This window comes from Vipera berus (genome assembly GCF_964194415.1).
Source record: "Vipera berus genome assembly, chromosome: 1".
NCBI lineage: Eukaryota > Metazoa > Chordata > Lepidosauria > Squamata > Viperidae > Vipera > Vipera berus.
This window is the reverse complement of record NC_138202.1, coordinates 117,172,175-117,194,207: the sequence shown is the minus strand read 5'-3', so window position 1 is coordinate 117,194,207 and position 22,033 is coordinate 117,172,175. Positions and strand designations below refer to the sequence as shown.

At 43.2% G+C, this 22,033-nt stretch overlaps 1 protein-coding gene across 3 annotated transcripts in view; it reads right to left on the bottom strand.

Annotated features, from left to right (window-relative positions):
• Positions 1-7,681, bottom strand: part of PITPNM1 (phosphatidylinositol transfer protein membrane associated 1) — a 30,585-nt gene extending 22,904 nt beyond the window's left edge. For all 3 annotated transcript variants that reach the window (XR_014026575.1, XM_081328761.1, XM_081328762.1), the window contains exons 1-5: positions 7,634-7,681; positions 3,486-3,578; positions 3,103-3,317; positions 2,883-3,004; positions 2,119-2,340 (exon numbers count right to left, since the gene is read on the bottom strand). Coding sequence is in view for 2 of the 3 variants with exons in the window: in XM_081328761.1 (XP_081184887.1) it covers positions 2,119-2,340; positions 2,883-3,004; positions 3,103-3,317; positions 3,486-3,563 (637 nt within the window). In the remaining variant the exon portion in view is untranslated. The remainder of the gene's footprint in view (positions 1-2,118; positions 2,341-2,882; positions 3,005-3,102; positions 3,318-3,485; positions 3,579-7,633) is intronic.
• Positions 7,682-22,033: the final 14,352 nt, after the last annotated feature.

The window sequence follows — 22,033 nt, the reverse complement described above, 5'->3', positions numbered from 1 at the left end:
GACACACTGCACTTTGGTTAGGTGTAACGTGAGCTCCTCAATACGTTAAAAGAGATTAAATGCTATTTACTTCGTGAATGCTTCTTCCACTGCTTTTTAGTAATTTAAAGGATTACAATCCAGTTCAGATTTAAAAAGAGAAATTTAATTTAGAGAATAAGAGGAGCTAACATGATTGCAATTCTTTTTCTTTTTGCATATGAAGATGCAAGATCCATTTTGGCATTTTATTTACCCGTAACCAATACATGAGCGTTTTTATTTATTTATTTACTATATTTACGTAGCCCCCCGTCTCACATGAAGGTGACTCTGGGAGGCATATAGCCTTTTTAACAAAATAGTAAGTACATAAAAACATACTTAAGAAATAACTATAAAAAGGCAAATAGAGAGGATGATATTAAACCATATCAAGGAAGCCACTGCAAAGTCTCCCTGGTTCCCTGGGACCCCCCAGGACTGATGACATAGCCACACCTTGAGGGACTGATGGAGTGGAGAGGTGGAGCTAATCTTATTGGGAAGGGGGGCCCTGCTAGATGTAATTCCTCTGCTAAAATCAGAGGACAAACTAGTAGTCAGGCGTGGAGATAATCCCTTGGGTTAAACTGAAACCAGTGCCTCTAAATCAATCTACGTTACTCACATACTGATTTTGGGGAAAAAGTGGAGTAAGGAATCTAAACTTCTACAGAAATACTGAAATCAAAAGATAGTGTACCATCCCATTACTACCATTTCACTGGATCCAGCATGCCATTAGACAGTTGTGGTTTAGCCTGTTTGTCTAACTTTATATCACAAAACTTTATCCTTAACATGATATGACCATTTCTGACACATAAGTTTAAACTGAAGAAGACATCTCACGTTTTTTTCCAATCTGAACTCTTTCAGAAATTCAGAACTCATGCTCACATCCAAGCAAAATTTATTGTATCCAAGTTATATTGGGATCTTATCATCCGAATAATATCTCACATCAGCTACCACATCCAGGGGCTGAGTTTAAATGAGCAGATAGCACAAAACGTAGCTCAATTTTTTTTGTCTGGGAAGTGCTGCACAAAATTGGATGACAATTCTGTTCATGTCAGAAGCTGATTTACATGGATAATGTCATTAAGCCTTTAGTATCTCCTATTTTATGCAGCTGAGTCTAAACAAATTTCCACAATCTAATATTATGCTTAATAGGAAACCATTATTTTATATTATCTATGTCTTTGAAATCTTTTAAATCTGGCTGCTCCTTCAACAGTGCTGTCAACACAGTTGCTTCTCTCTTTCTCTGGATTCAGTCTCTCCGAGTTTCTTCTACTCCCTGAAACCTTTCTCTTACATAGTTACTACCACTGATACTTCTGAGGTCACAGTAAGAAAAGTATCTCACAAGCAACTAACCAATACATCAAAAGCTCTTGGGTGCATTTTTACCCCAAAGGGTAGAACTGGACTAGAGCAGTTGTTAATCAGCAACACAGAGGAAAAAAGTCCAATTCCTTGCCAATTTCAGAGGTAACGGAAAATACATTCAGAATTGCCATATGCTAGAATATTGTACATCCTGAACAAATGCCTCGTAATTAGCAGAGGAATATGAACAGTATTGGTTTTCAAAATGGCAGAGGACCCAATCATTTATTTTCAGCCCAGAAAGAATGATTCTGAACATTGTGCAACGTAAATTGTCTTTTTAATATAGGGACCACAAGGGAGGCTTAGAACTGCTAATGTATCTTTGGGCCAGTATTAAATCAGATTGCACATTAGAGTAGCTTTAATGAAATTAATATGAGAAGGGCAGCTCAGTAGAAAAGGCACTACACAAGTACTGCTACTAGAGAGGAAATGGACACCGTGCCTCTGCCAGCACAAGTATAGGATCAATCATCCTATCCTACTGCCTAAGCATACAGCGCGGCCTATTTTAGCTAGCTTCAACAGTTAGGGGATCTGTCGCCCTCCAGATGTTGCTAAATTATTACCATTGCAATGTTGGATGAAGCTTCAGAGAGCTACAGTTCAACATCAGGAAGAACCAAAGTACCCACTACTGCCACAGATATTTGTTTGCTGGATGAAAAAGAATGCCAATGAAGATATCATGCTTACCTACATCATGGATGAATTGTTCAATCTTAGACTGCATGCCCCAATAGCGAAACTCCACCTTACAAAGCTTGTAAGCACACATAAAAGGCCCAGAATTTCCAGTGTCTAGCCAATCATCTCCTAGAGGTCCACGACCCGTTTTCGCCGAATGGTACAGTCGTGGATCTTCCTCTATCTTGTATTCACTGGGTGAGATGGGATCCCGTACAATATCAATAGTATCTGTGGTTAAGTAGAGGAGGTTTGAAAAAAAAGATTTAATTGTAGGAAATTAAAATAATCTTACTTGGGTATCTTAAGCTGTTACTCCTTCTCATCTCAAAATTGGTTCAGATGCTCGGCTACATTCCTGACTACTCTCTTGTATAGTGAACGTCTGTTTGGCCAGAAGCCTGCTAGCTGTTCTTCCACTCCTGGTGTATAACAGCAGCATTCCCCAATCTACTGTCCTCCAGCTGCATTGGATTTCAACAATGGAATGATGATTGGAAATTCAACATGTGAAAGTTCATAACATCTACATGGAGCGAAGTCTTCACAAGGCTGGTGAAGTCTGTCTGACAACACAGCACTTTATACGCCATGAGTGAAACAGATGCCCACTGATTTATATCTCAGTCACTTATTGACCCTAAGTATCATCAGATAACCATCCTCGTTAAGCCACTCCTGCACAATCAGTTGCTCAGCACAGAAGCATTCACACAATACTACATTCTGATAACTTGAAAGTGACAGGCATGGGCTAGTGTTTGAGAACTCACCCACAATCCTTTGCCTGCGCTCTGTAACATTTAAATTGAAGATATTGGCTTGCTTTCCAGCATCTGGTCGGTAGTAAGTCTCAATCTCAATTGAAAATTTCTCCACAAAGGGGCATGTGTATCTATATATATAAAAAAGGATGAAACTCCTAGTTCTCCTTTTACCACTTTGGCAAACTCCACAACCACATCTCCCAGCCCCCTACTACCTTCCTCTCACCTAGTCCGTGTGTAAGGGTAGGCATTCCAAGATTCTTCCTCCACCTGAAGAGCAGCCTTAGGTAGGAGGGCACGAAACCAGCTAGGAATATGAGAGCCCACATGGTAGATCTTATGTGTATATTGACCACTTCCTCCTGGACCATCATCATACGGTCGGTTGGACAGGATTTCAACCCCACTGCCTTCGCCACTGGATTCCTCACGGCTTTTCTTCTAAGGGGGGGGAGGGGAGAGACAGAGAGAGAGATCTTCAGCTTGCAATCTCTGCCTTTTGCTCTTTGCATCCCTCAACCTGCTTGATTTTGGTCCTGTTAACCCCAAAACTCTATCTGGATAAACAAATACCCATCAGCCTGCTCTATCTATCCAAAATGATGTTACCTGGATCATGTAAAGTTGAGCCACCTGGTATTCGGCCAGGCTCATGGGCAGCAGTATATGGTATTCTTTGATCAGCATTTTGACTGCCAGATCCTGTGAGTTGAGACAGAGTAGAGGGCAGATAAAAACGTGCAGCTAAGGCAGCCTATTTGTGGCTGTGGGATACTTAAAAATATAATATGAAAATGGGATCTCAGACAATACTAAAACAGCCTAAGAAAACTGTTTTGGACAACACAGCTTAACTAAATAAAAGATATCTCCCAAATGCTCACCTATATCATGAAGGGTTTCCCCCCCCCCTATCAGTCAGATTGGCATGTATTTATTTTTATTCTCATCATCGGAAAAACTATCATATGTCAAAAGGGAGTATTATATACCGGTAAGTATGGAAAAGAGTTGCTGGTCAAAAGTAGTAGCTTAAACCACATTCTTACTTCCTCAAATGAGAAACTGGAAAGAAATCCCTATCTGACCTTATTTCAAAATCCAATCCACCGGGTAAGTTTCCATAGCAACTCTTAAGCAAATGGGAGGCTAGGGAGTTTCGACATAGCAAAAGGCAAATGTGGAAGGGAGTAAAATAATAGCATCTCAGGTCTTTTACATCTTCCTGGACCATGTCAGTGGTTCCCAAACTTTGCCATATTATGATCTGAGAAAAAGAAATTGTGCCATCTCCCACGTGTGAATAAATGTTTTCACTGGGACTGGGGTGGCGTAAGAAACAAACCTAAATTTACTCGTAATAATTACATTTTAACCTATATAGCAAATAAAACAGTGGCATAACTTTTTAAAACAGCATATTACTTTGAGGGGAAAAAACCAAAAATACAATTTAAAACCATTTTTAACATGAAGAACGGATTGCTTTTTTTTGGCCTAACATTTGAAATTGGAATTCCAATTTGAAAACCACTCTCTCATTTACCAAGTCAGAGAGGAAAAAAAATACTGCCTTGCCCCAAATCAACTTTTCTTAAACTGTTCTTAAAATGCTATAGCTTGCAGAACATGGACAGACTATAATCTGCTTTTGATGCTTTCTGTATTAGTACACTCTGAGATAACTGTCTCACACATTTTCCCAAGCCTGGTGCTTGTAAATCCTTCCCCTACTGTTGCAATTTCCTTCTAGCTGCAGCCTTACAGCCCTTCCCCTCAGAAGTGATAATTTCCTATGCAGAGTGAGTATCTGATCAGATGGTCAATTTTGCACAGAAGCTTCATGCCTCCCAGGCATGATTAACTCCTCCTCTGAAAGGCAACTGCAATATGTTAAAAGCAAACAAACATTCAGACTTCATACAGGGCTCTAGAACTGCAGGGTTACTTTGCATTCAGAATAATTTTGCATCAGGCGGTAACTTTTGTGCAAAAACCACAAAAATAAGCACTCCGTGGCGATCCTCCTTCTCGTATCTCACAACCTCCTTTAAGAGTTCACTTTGAGAAATGCTGAAGTATGTAATTTGTTTGGTTTTGGCTTAACATAGTTCCAAAAGCTTACTGTGTTCTGTGAAGCCAGCTAATAATGGCTTGTGCAACAAACAATGGATAAGTGAACCTTGGTTAAATAAGAGGTATGAATTTGTTTTATGATTTACAGACTTGTGTCAACCCAGCTAGAGCATGGAGTGCTAAAGCTATGGACGTAATTTGCTAAATCAAGGCTTTAGTCTTAGCCAAATTTATTACAACCAAGGCTTCTAGATAAATATGCACAGGGTTGTGGTGTCAATGCTGACACTCCTTGTAATTCTGTACTTCCACGATTCTGTTTATGCAATATTTTGTAATCAAGGTTTCTGGGGTCTTAAGGGGAATCTCTCCTCTTATACCAGCATGCCATGCAGAATTTAAATCACGCACAGCTTTGCTCAGCAGTGATGTGCAGGGAGAAGCTATTAAATTTCTGCCCATCATGCATCTATTCAAAGCACAGGAGTACACTCAAGAAAAAAAGGCTGCATCCCTCCAAGAGAGCTGTTTTCAATCCTTTACCTGATGAGCCTATAAATTGCTCTGGCTCTTGGCCCTTGCAACCTGCTGTTCCTGCAGCATAATCAAGCAATCACATAACTTCACATACATTATTATATCCTGCCATATCCCGGAAAGCCAAACAGCCTTATTATTCTCATGTAAACAGTTAAGTTGTATGTTCTACTCACTAACTGGGAAAAGACAGCATATCCTATGCAATATATTCCAGTATCAGTGTTTATGAGAAAACCTCTTCCCAAACACAAACATATTAAATCGTTCAAAATTCTGAATGTGAAAATAGAAAGCCAAAACCTGTTGAGACTTTACAGAATAAACAACATAGATTAATATGCTATGTTTCCCATCCTATAGACATATATATATAGGGGGGAAAATCAGTTAAAGAAATTAAGCAATAGTTATTTTCTACAATGCATTTGTAAGACAAGGTGAACTTCAGCACAAGGAGGTGAAATTCAGCATCTCCTACAAACATATTAGAAAAACTACTTCAGAATCTAACTCCTTATAAAGTCATGTTCAACAGAAATAGCTTCTAAAATAGTGTCTAAAACATTCCCATGTTTAGGCCACAATTCACTCAGGCTGCTATACATTTAACATGCATTGTTATCTCCAGTAAGTCATCGTTTTCAAATCAGATACCCAAATTCTTACAAGCATATAGTTGATGGGAAGCTTGCTAATTGCCATAACCAATTAAGCAAAGCTCCTTAGAGGGAAAGACATGTAAGCTTCAATCCTAAAACTTACTCAGGATATAAATGTAGCACTTGAATACAAAACTAAGCATACTTAGAAGAGAAAGAAATGGGCACACTTCTGAGTAAACACACAAGCACAAAACTGATTGTTTATACGATCTTCAGCAATTTTGTTGGAAGCCTTAGGGCTATATATTTTTGTTTGTGGGTGTATTTATCCTCATAGTCTGTACCTAACCTTTTAAAAACAACAACAGAAGCACCTCCCTCTCCCAAAACGTGCTCACCTTGGAAAAAATAACACAAACTTAACTTTGCCTAATCCATCCACAAAGCTCAGGTTTCAATAGGTCTGCCCCATTAGAAGAAATTAGCGCTTATCTTTCTCCCAAGAGCAAAATTAAGTCAGCAGCTGCAGTTTACACTTCCACGTTTGGGGACGCTACTCAAGTGACTAAAGGTATGCTTGCCTTGCAGCCATTAATGGGCAGAGGAGCCCTGTATAAATAAAACATGGCAACCTGACGGCTGAAACCGACGGGAAGGTTCAAATACACCTTCAGGTTGACCCAGACATTCAATAATACAGCAGTAAATGACCGTTCAAACTACCGTTCACGCTAGCTGAATTCAACCCAATAGCAAACTGTCAGAAAGTCAGAAAAGCCCTGGAATAATTGGAGCAGAAGGGACACGAGGTGCTGTCACCGCTCCGGGAGCCTTCGCTCAGGGGGAAAAGACTCTCCCTTGGCTTTTAGAATGGCGACCTAAGATTTTTTTATTTATTATTATTTTTTTCAAGGTTGACTCAGCCTTCCCTCCTCCCGAGGTAGGTAAAATGAGGACCCAGATTGTTGGGGGCAATTAAGCTGACTTTGTAATGATGCCGCTTGGGGGTGTGTGTGTGTGTGTGTGTGAAAGCCCTAATAAGCAGGCATATACATAGAACGAAGGCTACTGCTAAGCTTGTAAGCCGCCCTGAGTCTTCGGAGAAGGGCGGGATATAAATGGAATTTTAAAATAAAAAGACCTAAGATGAAGGAAGGAGGGCGGGCCGGCCCGGGGTCCCCGCTTCAACCCACATGAGACCTAAGAGAGAAGTCGGCGAGGGGGGGGGGAAACGTGCTTTGTTGCTCGTTTTCTTTCCGGGCCCCAAGAGGCAGTCCCGTCGTCTTTGGAGAGACATCCCTTCACCTCTCTTCCCACCCACAAATCCCATGCGGTGTTATTTCTGCACCCCTTTCCTTTACAGCCCAACCCTGCCCCCCCAAACCGCCCCCTGCCGATACCCGGCTCCTGTCCCGTCCCACCCGCCCCTTCCACCCAGGGCAGCGCCTGCCTTTCTTTCTCCAGCCCCCCAGCCCCACGGCTCCGCGTGCAAACGAATCCTCCCCGCACACGCACACGCGCCACCTCCCGGGCCCAGACCTGTGGCTCGATGGAGGGATGCCGGCGATGGAAGCAGCGGTATGCTACGTCGGGGGAAGACGGCGGGGGCGGGGGAGGGAGGAGAGAGAGAGGGAGAGTTGAGAAGGGAAAGAGCCCCGCCGGCCTCACTGAGCCCTCCCCGAGCCCGCCCTTTTTCTGCCCGGGGCTGCCCGGTCGCTGTCAGGGTTCGGCTGCTGAGCTGGCGGGAGCATGGTCTGGGAAGCAGCGCGGCGGGCTCGGCCGGGGAAAAGGGATCCCACTGACTGGGATGGCTCCTCGACAGACCGAACCGCTCCGTTGGCTCTCGCGTCACCGCGGCGGAGAAGCGCGCTCAGCCGCAGTCCTGGCGGGGGAGGGAGGTGGAGGAAGAGGAGGCGGCGGCGGCGGCGGCGGCGGCAGGAGGGGAGCGGGCAGGGCTGCTCGTGTGAAGGAGTGTCGAAGTTGAGGCGCGGAGAGACGGGCGGCGGAGGAGGAGGAGGGAGAAAGGCAGGCGAAACCTCCGGCCGAAGGTCCTCTGGGGGGGGGGAAAACCTCGTGGGGCTGCGGGATATTGACATGGCGGGTCCCTGGTATTCGGGGAGACGCCCTCTCCCGACCCTTAGAGGTCGAACGGTCGGGTCCCCATTCAATTTTCGCCCCCTTGAGAGAGCGGAGAAGCGGAGGGAGAAAACCGGAGCCCCTGCGCCGGAGCCCCTGCGCCGGAGCAATTTAAGGGGGCTGCAGTTCTGAGGGAAAACGGCCGTGCCGGCATCGGGCAACTGAGGAGCTCGCCGGCGAAGCAAGTGCAGCCTCCAAGTCCCCAACGCTCGGGGCTCTCCTTCGCCCCCCCCCCCTCCGCCGCCGCCGCCCTCCCCATTCACAGAGTGCAAGGCCTCCCGCCGGCTAGTCCCTTTTTAGCACAGGCGTAGGTTTCCATAGAAACTGCGACCCAGAACTTGCGAAGTCTCCGCACCTCCGAGCGCGCGAGCTCGCTCTTCCCCGCCCGTCCTTCGGTGACTTCATTGCTCGTTACCACGGAAACGCCGGTGACGTCAGATCCCAGTGACATCAGTGACTCGAGGAATGGCGAGCTTTTTCGAAATCGTCGAAATAAGCTTTGTTGTTTGTGTTTGGCGTGGTTGAGCCGAGAAACCGGGAGGCTTGATTTCTAGTCCCACCTTAAGCATGAAAGCCGACTGGGAGATTTTGGGCCAGTCGCGCTCTCTCTCTTCACAGTTTGGGAGGAAAAGAAAAGGAAGCCGTATTATGTATGTTTGTCGCCTTGTATTACTTATAAAATAATAAAGGCGGGATACAAATATCAAATAATTAAATAAACTCGTAAAAATAAATAGCAATTCATTTAGAAATATATTTGTATAAGATCACATTCAAGGGACACCGCCCCCCCGCATCTTTTTAGAGGGAATCGTTACTGTTTGCTTAATTTCTCAAATAATGGATCACTGTCACACACACAGCATCTCCAGACTGCAGTCAACTGCAACACACTGGGATGAAATAAACCAAGAAGCATAAGCTTTCTTTAATTATGTTAGCCTTTTGGTAGAACTACTAGGCTTTTATCAGGATAAAGTCTTCCTAAGGTTGAGCTTGCTATCTGGTCAGTTCCATATTATTTTTATGGTAACAGGGAAATGGTTTGAATTGCTTTTTTGTGGGGTGTTTTCCAGGTCCTCATCTAGCCTATGATAGGTTTGGCCCTTGGGATTTCTGCCAGCAGCCATAGCTGGCTAAGCATGTCTACCTGACGTGACTAGGCTTTCTGTTATGTTAGCAAAATAAAATCTCAGATTAGTGCTATTCAGAGAGATGACTTTGGAGAAACCACATGGAGACTGCTACAACATGTTCAAAAATATCAGTTGAGCCCAGGAAATGGAATATATTTGGAAAAGACAGATTGATTCCTCTCTGACTCTGGGATATATGGGAAAATGCATTCAGGTTTGCAAGATTGATGTTAGACCTTTGAAAACAGGAAACCTCCATAGTAAAACTATACTGATATAGGGTATTGTGACAGAATACTGCAAGCATGACAACTACAACTATCTAGAAGCTGCAACTTCTCTAGAATGTAGTGGCACATTCTGGACACTGCAATATGCCTATGTTGCATCATTGCTGTGCAAGCTACACTGGCTGCCAGTTGCTTTCCAAGTCCAAGGTCTTGATGATCACCTTTAAAGACATTCATGGCACATGACCAGTTATCTGCTGGATTGCCTCTCTTTTGGGGTATCTGCCCATCTCACTAGGTTAGAAAGGGTGCGCACACCTCCTCTAAAATTTTGTCATCTAGTGGAACCTCAGAAGGACAAATATTCTGTAGCCATCATGGGCTTTTGAAATAGCCTCCAACCTGAGATTGAGAGGGCCTCTACCCTTTTAGTCTTCCAGAAAGCCAAGAAGACCCGGCTCTTCCCCCAAGCATTCAGCTAGCATGGGAAAGTTAGGGAGTCAACAAAATGGATCGTTCTGGCAACTTGGTGGGAAGGGTATGATGGTTTTTAAGGCAAAAGATGTATATGATTTGAGGAGAAACCAGAGTACCGCATAGCTTGTGTTAAATCCGGAATGACGAGCGTAGACAGCGAGGTTGAGCAAGAGAACGTTTATTGAATGCACATGGGTCAACTGGCTAACAGCCGTTGAGTCCTAACTTATATACTAATGTGCCTTTAAACATAACCAATCCCCGGCTCAGAATCTCCCGCCGAGAATGTAACAGCCAATGACTGCACCCGGTTTTCCCGCCTAGGGAAACCACTCCCATTAACTATGGACACAACACCCCTTCCCCCCCAGATAAATGTTAATTACTTAACATAGTCCTTTAGGTAGCTTGGTGGCTTATGATTCCTGGCGGGGTATCTGCCAGCTGTGCCAACGACTGGGGTGTCTACTGTTCTGCTGTTGGACTCAGCTTCAGGCCCTGTGGTTTGTGGCACTGACTCTGGCAAGGCCGCACATGTGGGTTGTTGTTGGGGTACACTGGGTCGTTCAGGGGACTCTGTAGGGCTGCCCTGGGAACGTGGTTCAGTTTCTGCTGTGCTACTAAGGGGATTTGCTACCGCTGCACTGATTTGTATTCCCATTCCCTCACCCCCTGGTGTTGCCCTTAACTGGCCATGACTGAATGCCATGTCTGGTGTGGTGATGCTCCTGTCATTGTTGGTCTGTACAATTTCAGGGGACCTTTTCCTTAGCTGATTGATGTGTCTCCTGATCAGCTGATTCCCTTCCCCCTCAATTAAATAAGATAACGGTCCAGTTTTGTCAATGACTACCCCTTCTGACCATTTGTCCCCCTGCCCTTAGTTCCTTGCCCAGACAGTGTCCCCAATATTCAAAGACCGGGTCGGAATGTCTCTTTCCGGTTCTGCAGGTAGCCTGTCAGGGTGTAATCTGTCCAATTTGGTAGTTAGACGTCTGCCCCACCTCATTTCAGCTGGGCTTTTCCCTGTGGCCGTGCAAGGTGTCGTGTGTTGGGCCAACAGGAACTGAGCCAGTCTCTGATGCCAATTCCCCTGGATGATTCTTCTTAAGGCGTCTTTGGTTGTCCTGACGTTTCGTTCAGCCAATCCGTTGGAGGAGGGGTGGAAGGGTGCCGATGTCGCGTGCCTAATCCAGTTGGCCTTGAGGAAGTCCTGAAATTCATTGGATGTGAATTGGGGGCCATTGTCAGAAACAATCACGTCAGGTAACCCATGGGTGGCAAAGAGTCCCCGCAAGACCTGTATGGTTTTGGCTGAAGTCATGGACTTAACAGGCACGACCTCCAACCACCGGGAGTAGCTGTCCACGACAACTAAGAATGTGAGGCCCTGGAATGGGCCTGCAAAATCAATATGAATGCGAGACCAAGGGTTCCTAGCCACTTCCCACTTATGTACAGGTGTGTGTGCTTGTTCTGGCCTAGACCGTTGACACTGATAGCACCCGGCTACTCTGTCCTCGATTGCTGTGTCTAACCCAGGCCACCATAAATGACTCCTTTCCAAGGCTTTCATTCGGACAATCCCTGGATGTCCCTCATGCAATTCCCCCATCACTGCGTTTCTATGGCCCTCTGGAATGACAACCCTATTACCCCACAGAATACATCCCAGGTGTGAAGACAATTCATCCTTCCTTCTAAAGTATGGCGTGAATTTGGGGTCTGGATTCTTGTTAGGCCACCCCCCCTGTACCCACGCTGCTATTCTGCTAAGGATGTGGTCTTTTCTGGTTGCTGCTGCAATGTCTTTTGCTGTCAGTGGGCACTCTGAGAGTTCCTGTAGAGACAAGATTTGGCCCACAGGTGCTGGGTCTGGGCCGGTGTCTGCTAATGGCAATCTGCTAAGGGCATCTGCGTGCCCCATCTCCTTGCCAGGCCTGTGTTTAATAGAGAATGTGTAAGCTGAAAGGAAAATTGACCATCTCAGCATCCTTGGGGACATGATTTGGGGTGTCTGTTTATCTGTGGTGAATAGCCCTAGGAGGGGTTTATGGTCTGTGTAAATTGTAAAGTTCCTACCGTACAAGTAATCGTGGAACTTTTTTACGCCGGCCACGATGGCCAAGGCTTCCCTGTCAATTTGTGCATAATTCCGTTCTGCTTTAGTCAAAGTCCTGGAATAGTATGCAATAGGTCTCTGTTGACCCTGGTCATCCATGTGGCTTATGACTGCCCCTACTCCATAAGGAGAGGCGTCGCATGCTAGGAAGATTGGTTTGTTTTCAATGAAGTGAGTGACTGTGGAGTTACTGGACAAAATGTCCTTTAAAGTTTGCAAACTGGTTCTGTGCTTGTCCTGCCACTGCCAAGGTGTCTTCCTATCTAACAGCCTGTGTAAAGGTTCAGCAATGGCTGCTTTGTGAGGCAAAAAGGTGTGGTAGAAATTGATTAAACCTAGGAAGGCCTGTAGTTCCGCCTTATTTTGGGGTTCAGGTGCCAGTTTGATCGCCTTAATTTTTCCCTCAGTAGGGTGAATACCCTGTGCATCAATTCTGAATCCTAAGAATTCAGTTGATTTTACCCCAATGCAACACTTGTCTTTTTTTAGTTTAAGCCCTGCATCCCTGAATTTCCCCAGTACCTGTTCCAGCCTGTCTGCTAAGATGTCTTCAGTTTTTCCAGCGATTAGGACATCATCAAAGTAAGGGCATACACCTGGTATGCCCTTTAAGGTCCTCTCCATCACCTCCTGGAAGATGCCTGGAGCTGCTGCTATTCCGAATTGAAGTCTGTGAACGCGGAACGCCCCCTTGTGGGTAACTATCATTTGGGCCTCGGCGGCTTCCTTAGACACAGTGAGTTGCAAATACGCCTGCGCCAAGTCGAGCTTGGCGAAAATGGCGCCGTCCTGGATCGTTGCAAGGACCTGCTTCACCGTCGGGACCGGGTAAGCATGTTTTTTCATTGCTAAGTTCAGGGTGGCTTTATAGTCGGCACAAATCCTCACATCCCCGTTCGGTTTAAGGGGTGTGACGATTGGTGTCTCCCAGAGGCCTCCCTCTACGGGTTCTAGGACGCCCTGGCCTACTAGCTTATCTAGTTCGGCCTCGATTTTTTCTTTAAGGGCGAAAGGCACCCTCCGGGCCTTAAGCCTGATGGGCCTAACTGCAGGGTCTAAATTAAATGTAATGGGGGGTCCCTTGTACCTCCCTAACGACCCATCGAATACGTCTGCGAAGTTATCGCAGACAGTTTTGAGGGTCTTGCTAGCAATTGTGTTAATTCCCCCTACCCAAATTCCCAGGGCCGGGAACCAATTGAGGCCTACTAGGCTGGGTCTCTGGCCCTCAGTGACTAAGAGATCTAGAAATCCATTAAACCCCTTATATTTTACTTTAATCGTGGCCTCGCCCTTTAATTCGATGGGGGTTTTTTGGAAGTCGGCTAACTGTAGTTTAGTGGGTTTTAGGGGAATTCTACGGCCACTTTTCCTCTCGATGTATTTGAGGGTGTCGCTAGAAATTATAGATACTGAGGCCCCTGAGTCCACTTCCATCTTGCAGGGAATGCCCTGCAGTTGGACTCCAATTTTTAATTTAGGCCTCAGAATATGATTAATTCTAGGGGTTCCCACGTGGTTGACCCCCACCCCCGGCCCAGGGTTGGGAGTGTGTGCCTTAGGTCTTGGGGTCTCTCCGCCGTTCCCATCGGGGGTTACCTCACCTGTGGCCCATGCGTTGAGCTCGTGGAGTCGGTTGTCGCGCGGTCGGCTTCTGCAAATGGCCTGGATGTGGCCCGTCTTTCTGCACCCTCGGCATTTTGCGTTCCAGAACCTGCAAGTTGCTCGGAGGTGGTTTCCGTCGCAGCTGCCGCACCTCGCTTCGGGGTCGCGAGGCCTGGATTGGTTGTCCCTCTGGGGTCGTTGTGGTACTGTGGTCTGTTGTCTTCTTCCTTGGTCGGCTCCGTCGTAGCGTGGAGGTCTCAGCGCCATTTTTCCGAACCTTCGGGCGATCTCAGCAATGTCGGCTTCCCACTGGTAGTCCACCTCCCCACCGTCCACATGGCTCTCGAGGTTAATTTCGGCCAAGGCAGCCATGCTGTTGTAGGGGGGGTCGCGTCTGCCTGTAGACTCGTACGTGAGTAGCTCGTCTAAGACTTCTTGCAGGGTGCCTGTGGGCTTTGCAATTATCCGGTTTTGCAAGTGTTCGTCTCGCAGCCCCAAAACTACTCGGTCCCTGATGCGAATCTCGAGATTGTCGTATTTGCAGCGCAGGGCCGCTTCTCTGACTGCTGCCACAAACTGTGTGATGGATTCGCCCGGCCGTTGGTTCCCTTTTTCAAATATCCTTCGCCAAAACAGTTCGGACCTTTTTGGCGTAAAGTGGACCTTTAGCTTGGCCAACAGGTCGGCGTACGACACGCTGGAGACCGGCAAGGGCTGGCACAGGCCAACGGCAACCCGGTAAACCGGCGTGCCGCTAATGGTGAGAAGGGCCGCCGCTTTCTTCCGGTCCTCCGTGATCCCGTTGACCAGCATGAACCCCTCGACTTGGCCGACGTACTCCTCCCAGTCTTCAGGGTAGTTCGGGTCGAACTCCTTCAGGGATCCGACTTGCGCCATTCTGTGAGTTAACGCGGCAGTAGTTCGGTTGACTGTGATTCAAATTTCCCGCTTTTCGCTCAGCTGGCTTCCGCGGCTCCTTCGCTGTTCCGCCGTCGATCCCACCTTCGTCGCCACTGTTAAATCCGGAATGACGAGCGTAGACAGCGAGGTTGAGCAAGAGAACGTTTATTGAATGCACATGGGTCAACTGGCTAACAGCCGTTGAGCCCTAACTTATATACTAATGTGCCTTTAAACATAACCAATCCCCGGCTCAGAATCTCCCGCCGAGAATGTAACAGCCAATGACTGCACCCGGTTTTCCCGCCTAGGGAAACCACTCCCATTAACTATGGACACAACAGCTTGTTGCTGTTTTTATTGGTTGCTATGAGCAGCCTAAGATCATTGTGTGAGGCAGGTGGACATGTATGCTTAAATAAAACAAAATGTACAGTTTAGACTTTAGAGGATATCCTTGACTCTCAGCTCGTTTGAGGAACAAGTGCCATTCTAGTTGAACAGCTTTTACACAACAGGTGTGCCAGTTGTGTCCTTTCCTGGATCAGAAGGCACTGCTCACAATTATTCATACTTGGTCAGCTCTCAAGTGGATTTCTGCAGCATGCTTTACATAGACCATCCAGAATGCAGCAATATATGCTCATGTCTGTGCCCATCTCTGCTCTGCAAATTGCACTGATTCTCTGTATGCTTCCAACAGCGATTCAAAATGCTGGTTGTCATCTTTAAAGCTGTATGTGGCGTGGGACCAGGTTATTTGAGGGACCACTTCTCTCTAATTGATTCTACCTATTCCATTAAATCTGACAGAAGGCATGTGTCAGGTCCTGTCTATCAAGAAATTTCATCTAGCAGGACTTAGGGAGTGGGCCTTTTCTGTCAGTGCACCTGCTGTCAAGAACACCACAATTCTTCCCAAGATTCAGATGGTTCCAACTCTGCTGGAATTTCAGAAAGCCTAAAAACATGGCTGTTTTCCTGGGCATGGGGATTGGGAGTTTAATTGGCTCTGTGAGATTAGTGAGTCACCCGCTAACAATTTGTGCTGTCCTCAGTTGCCATTATACATATTATTCTTTATTGTGTGTGTGCATTTAATATTATGCCAACTTCCAGAATCACTATTATAAAATGGGCAGCCATACAAATTGGTTAAAGAAAATAAATACATCAAAATTAAAAATACGTTTTCTTATCTTTTCTGAATATCCTTTGAAAAGACATTTACAGCTACTCTTGGCAAGCAAATTCTAAGGACGAAAATGTATTATTATACTGGATGAAATTTAAATAAACCCCTATTCTGATTTTGTAACTCTACAGTGAAGAAATGTACTGGCTTTCCTTTCTCCCTCTTTTTCTGTCATCACTAGCCAGCAGGATCATAGGATGATAGGTCTTACATCAGTATCTCACTAAAGCAAAATCTGCAAACAAGATTCTGCAAGATTTTCAGGCAACATTTTGCTTGTAAAATCAGCTAAATTTACTCAGATCTTAACTTTGAATGTGTCAAATTTATACTGATAACAGAGATAGAGTATTGCAGTATAACCTGAGTGAAACCATAGTTTTGGCTGCAGCAACAGTTGTGACCTTTCAAAAACAAAGAGGCTCTGGTTTCGGTGACTTATCTTTGTTCTTAAATATACTTCTTATTAAAACTTTTACAAATAACATAATAAAGAATAAAATGCACTAATAAAGAGTAAAAAACAAAGGAAGAAAAAAGAAAAAGTGCAGAAAGAGAATAAAAGAAATAGAAAAAACCTCTGATTTTCTCTTACTCTATAATTGCAAAAAAGCTCACTTTTTTCTATCATTTGGGGTGTGTGTGTGTGTGTGTTCTAATCATCAAATCCACAAACCATAAGTGCATTTTTTTCTGTTTCATGCAAAAAACATATATATATATAGTTTCCAGTCAGCGATAAATGTAGAATTGTTTTTTTTCTCTGAATCCAATAAGTTAATTTATACATCTCCGCAAATTCCATCAGCTTCAACAATCATTCTTCTATGAGGGGCTGTGACTATATCATTGTCACCTATCTTTTAGAATGATTACAGTATGATCTACATGGGACAGCAGCCTTCAAACACTATTTTCAAGCTGCAGTTAAAAGATCTTCAAATACAGTTTTATTTCAGTGAGCTTTTGACTCTACTTGAGAACCATTCTGGTGTAGTGGCAAAGCCATCAGGCTAGAGATATTTGAGTTCTAATCTTATCTTGGGCACAAATCCAGCTGAATGACCTTGGACCACTCTCTTTCAGCCCTAGGAAGGCGGTAACGACAAACCACTTCTGAACAACCTTGTCCAAGAATTGTGCACCACTGAACAGAAGAAATTTAGTTAGGCTCTCCTAAGGTATGATTGGTTTACTATTTGATTTAGTCCTAGTTCATTTATTACCAATATTGCTTTTATATTTTGATATGTTACAATCCAGTAAGATTCTTTGGAATTTAGTGGGCTAGAAAAACCTGTAAAGTAAATAACATTTAAAAAACACAGCAGTTCACATGCAGACATATAATACATCGGTTGCAAGCACTGCATTGGCTGCAACAAAGTTCCAGGCACAATTCAAAGTACTGGTTTTGGCCTAGAAAGCTATATCTGGTTAGAACCTGGGTACTTGCAGACCATCTGCTTCCAGAAGAATCCACCTAGATGCACATTATGGGGGATGATGTGAAGGTTTCTCAATGGTAGTGCCCATCTTTTGGAACAGCTTCTTGTCTGCCTTTGCTCCTGAGTTTTAGAAAAGTTGTGAAAATAGAATATTTTGTATGGTATTTGGAGATCAACATCTGGTCATGAAAGGCCTATTTATATTAATTGCAACAGTGTTGATGTCCCTGTGATTTTATTTGTTGTGTTCTTGGCATATCATGCCGATTTACTGTTTTACTGTTCTATTGACTTTACTCTTTGGGGTTTTAATTGTACTCCATGATGAATCCTTGCAGAGTGTAGTGATATAGAATATAAAATACCTAAATAAATAAATGTTCATGTTTTAAATACAAACCTCAGCAATTTTATTTGTATCCAGCTCTGCTGTCTCTTATTTAGTTCAATTCCATATTTTAATCATCATTTTAGCCATTATCTACCCATTGCAGGATAAAGGTTTCCTGCTGTTTCCACATGTTACCAACCAATAGAGTCCTGAGCTTTCTTTTGCCAATTGGGCCCCCAATACTTGCAGATATCATCAATCCATCTTGTTTTAGGTCTCTTTCGAGGATGCTTTTTATCAAGTGGGATCCATTCTATGACTGCCTTGGTCCACCTGCCATCAGTTCTGATTTGTAGCACATTTTTTCATATGCATATTTAATTTGTAATATTCATATAACAGGCTAAATCACAATCTAGTTAATACATTTTAGGTAGCATGTTGCTTAACTCACCTCTGCAGTTAGTCTATTGTTCAAAAATACAAGAAACTGCTAGACAATCTGTAAACTGTTGGATCATCATTTCAGAGGTATTTCCTTTCCTAAATGGAGCAGCAGAATGACAATGGTCAAAACAGCTGTAAGACCAGGAGCAACATCTGATTTCCTGCTAGCTTAATTGAGCTGATTGCCCTCCAATAGCCAATGATGAGACTGATTTACTTGGCCTCAAGAGGGCTAGGCTAGGACCAGTTTACTAAATCTCTGGATGGCAGTGTGGTAGAACTGAATTACCTACAAATCTGGCCAAATTTCAATTTTATGGGAGTCATAGGTCCTAGATTTTGAATGCATTCTGTAAGTTAGCCTATTTGAGGTACTTTCATTCAAAAATGGTGGTCCTATGATGCACTGCTTTATCCATTTAAAGGTTATAGACACAAGAGTTTTAGTAGGATTATAGAAGATAAATAGATGGTAGGTCCACTACATCTTCCATCCATCTGTCCCAGCAAGTGTATATAGAATTAATTTTGTTTTAAGGATGATAAAGTGGCATAGAAATTAAATCTTAGTGTCTCAGTAATTAAGAATGAAAGCAACTGCAATGAGTGAGAAATTGTTTTTTTGCAATCCATAGCTGCTTCCAATAACTGATGGGGTTGAAGCCAATAATGGATGGTGCCAAAGCGCAAAAAGGGCAGGGGCCATCCTTCTGCCTTACGGAAATGTAAACACACTTACTAATGATTTTTCCAAGATTTTAAAATGTATTACAGGTACAAGAATTTTCTATTCTCCTTTTTATATATAACATCAGATAGACGTTTTTAAAAATGAACAACATACTGTATATACTTTCTTTGCTGAAATATATGACACATCTGCAAGCTTGGATTCTTCCTAATTCCACCACACCCTCCTAATTACACACCTTGGTAGAACAGCCTTCTCTACAATATAGAGGTCTGATTTGGTAGTCCAATTTCTTCTGTTACTAACTTCATCTTTAATAATCATATTTATTTTAACAAAATATTTCTTTAAAAAATTCACAATACAGGGAAGTCAATTCAATACCATAATACTCAGCAACAATTGTGAACCTCAACCTAATTTCCAAAAGTAGTAGGCATAATAATACTTCAGATTTCTGGAAAGAGTTTCAGTCCTTTCTTTATAGTTTGCAATATTTCACCCTCCTTCAGTTTAATTCATGCATCTGTACAAATCAACTGTGCTTCAGGACAAACCCACTGGTTTCTCTGACTTTTCACCTAACCATTACTTATGGGGACTTTTCAAAGAACACCTTCCAAAATTAAAATCTTACAAATTAATGCTACATTTCAGATTTAGAGGGTATTTGTGGGGTAAATCTATTTCTTGTGATTATACAACTGATACCTGCTATACTCATGGGTATTAAGATCTGCTAACAAATTTTTTTATTTTATTTTAATCCCATTTATATCCCGCCCTTCTCCGAAGACTCAGGGCGGCTTACAATCTAAGCACAAATCAATGTATTTTGAAGCTTTTATACATGATCAGTTTTATATAACAATATACATCATTTACTATTGTGTAACTTTTGCAGGTTACTTCCTAGGCTTTTTGAGGAATATCTTTTCCATCTGTTAAAAACATTTATTTTCTGCAAAAATTGTATTTTTTCCTCTACTTTCATGAAATGTATTTCTATCTTTTATGTGGAGTGCCATGTGGAGCTATTTTATTTTAAATAAATATTTTATTTATATTTCTTAATCACACATCTCCCACAGAGGGGCTGTGTATATACATTTGTTACATTTATGTAACAAATTTACATAACAAATTTATGATTGCTGCACCATCCCCCCAGTCACATGATTGCATTTTGATCACTTGGCAAAACAGGCTTGCATTTATATCCACTTGCAGCATCCAGTGGTTACGTGATTATGTTTTGCAATCCTTTTACCATTTTCCAGCAGAAAACACGCATTTGATAAGCTGCATTCAGACTTACAACCATGTGATTTGCTTAATGACTACGATTTGCTTAACTCTGGTGAAATACTTAAAAATAGCCATAAAATTATCATAAGTCATGTGATAACTTGACTTATGACCACAATCACTTATGATCAAAATTCTGGACTCAGTTGTGGTTGTAAGTTGAGACTACCTGTATTGTAGAGAGCAAGTTTGATGTAGTGGTTAAAGCATCAGGCCTAGAAACCAGACCATAAGTTCTAATCCTGCCGCAGACACAAAACCAGCTGGGTGATCGTGGTTCAGTCACTTTCTTAGCCCTAAGGAGGAGGCAATGGCAAGCTACTTCAGAAAAACCTTGCCAGGAAAACTGGCAGGAAATCTTGGAGAATTGGACACAACTGAACGGAAGAAAAAACTTTAGGGTCAAGAAATAACTATGTATTTGCTCAAGAAGTTTACTGATGCACATTCATACTAATTTATTAAGCCACGTTCTCAAATCTCAGTCTTGCATTCATACATTATCTAGGCAAGTTACACTGATCTGAACGGTAGTTATTAGCCAATAGGTTTTTGGCAAAAGGACAGTATTTTAGGCCGTAATCATTATTTCCCCCTCCACTTAGATTTGGTAGGACAATTAAAGAATCCTCTGAAGGTATATTCAAGTTGTAGCAATAAGGGCTGAAGTACACTTTTCATACTTTTTAACCCAACCATAATTTTAAAACGTTCCTCTGTGAAGAATCAGCATTTAGGAGGGGATTATTTAATACATCCCACTCAATCACACTTTTCTACAATTCCTCACCCTGGGACTACCCTTCTTCTTGATAGGCTATATTACTTTCCAACTATCTATAAACTATCCTTTTTCTAAAAAAGGAAACAGGAAAAAGGGAAGATTTAAGCACCCTTGTGTTCTATTGTACCCTTCTATAAGGAATCTTTTCTAGACATGTTGCAGGAGGCACATCTGATCTTATAGCTCCATGCTTCGCTAGTAATATCTAGGCCTCCTTAACAAATAATACCTTCTCTCCCCTGGGCACCAAGAAATTATTCTGAGTAAAAGCTGGATTCCCAGTTCATAAGCTTAGCATGTTTAGAGTAGTTGCTCTGGATGCAAGTTATGCTTCTCCAGGAGGAGCTGGCTTACAATCTGGGGATTCTCCTGGACTCTCAATTCCCACTGACACAAGTAAAAACTGTGCCTTGGAGATCCTTTGCCTAGCTTTGATTGCAACAGGAGACACGGCCAGGTCAATGCATGCTCAGGACAATGTCATCTCCTATTTGGACTACTGTTAATTCTCTCCATATATAAACTGATTAGCTTGGGACCTGGTTATCTGCAAGACCATATATTCAAGCAAAATCTGCATGTTCAGGTCAGGCTGACAGAGTGCATACTGAGAGCCCTTACCTCCAATGAGATGAGGTAGGAAAGGAATTGGGGCAAGCGTTTTTATTGGAGCTCCCTTGCTGTGGAGTGTTGTATCACCAGAAATAAGAGCTGTACCATCATTCCTGATTATTTAGAAAGCTTTGCAAAACATGCCATTCTCAAAGTGCATTTGGGAGCCAAGTAATGAGTTGAAAAGAGGCTTGGGATGGATCATGCTGTTCCATGATGGTTATAATATACATAATAATCAACATATGGTATTTTCTACTATTTCATTAGCAACTTATGTTCTCCTTGTAAGGCCACTTAGATCTGAATGGCTGAAGGGGCATAGAAATACATATTTAGAAATAAAAATCCAACTTCACGTAGATGAAACTACTTGATGAAAGCCCCTTGCTCCAATGAGAATGGGAAGCAGCAGAAATCTAATTTGAGGAAGAAAAGTTTTAGAAATGAAATAGTAACATAGGTGTACTGTATTCCTAACCTCTGACACAGTAACAGCAAAAACAAATCATACAGG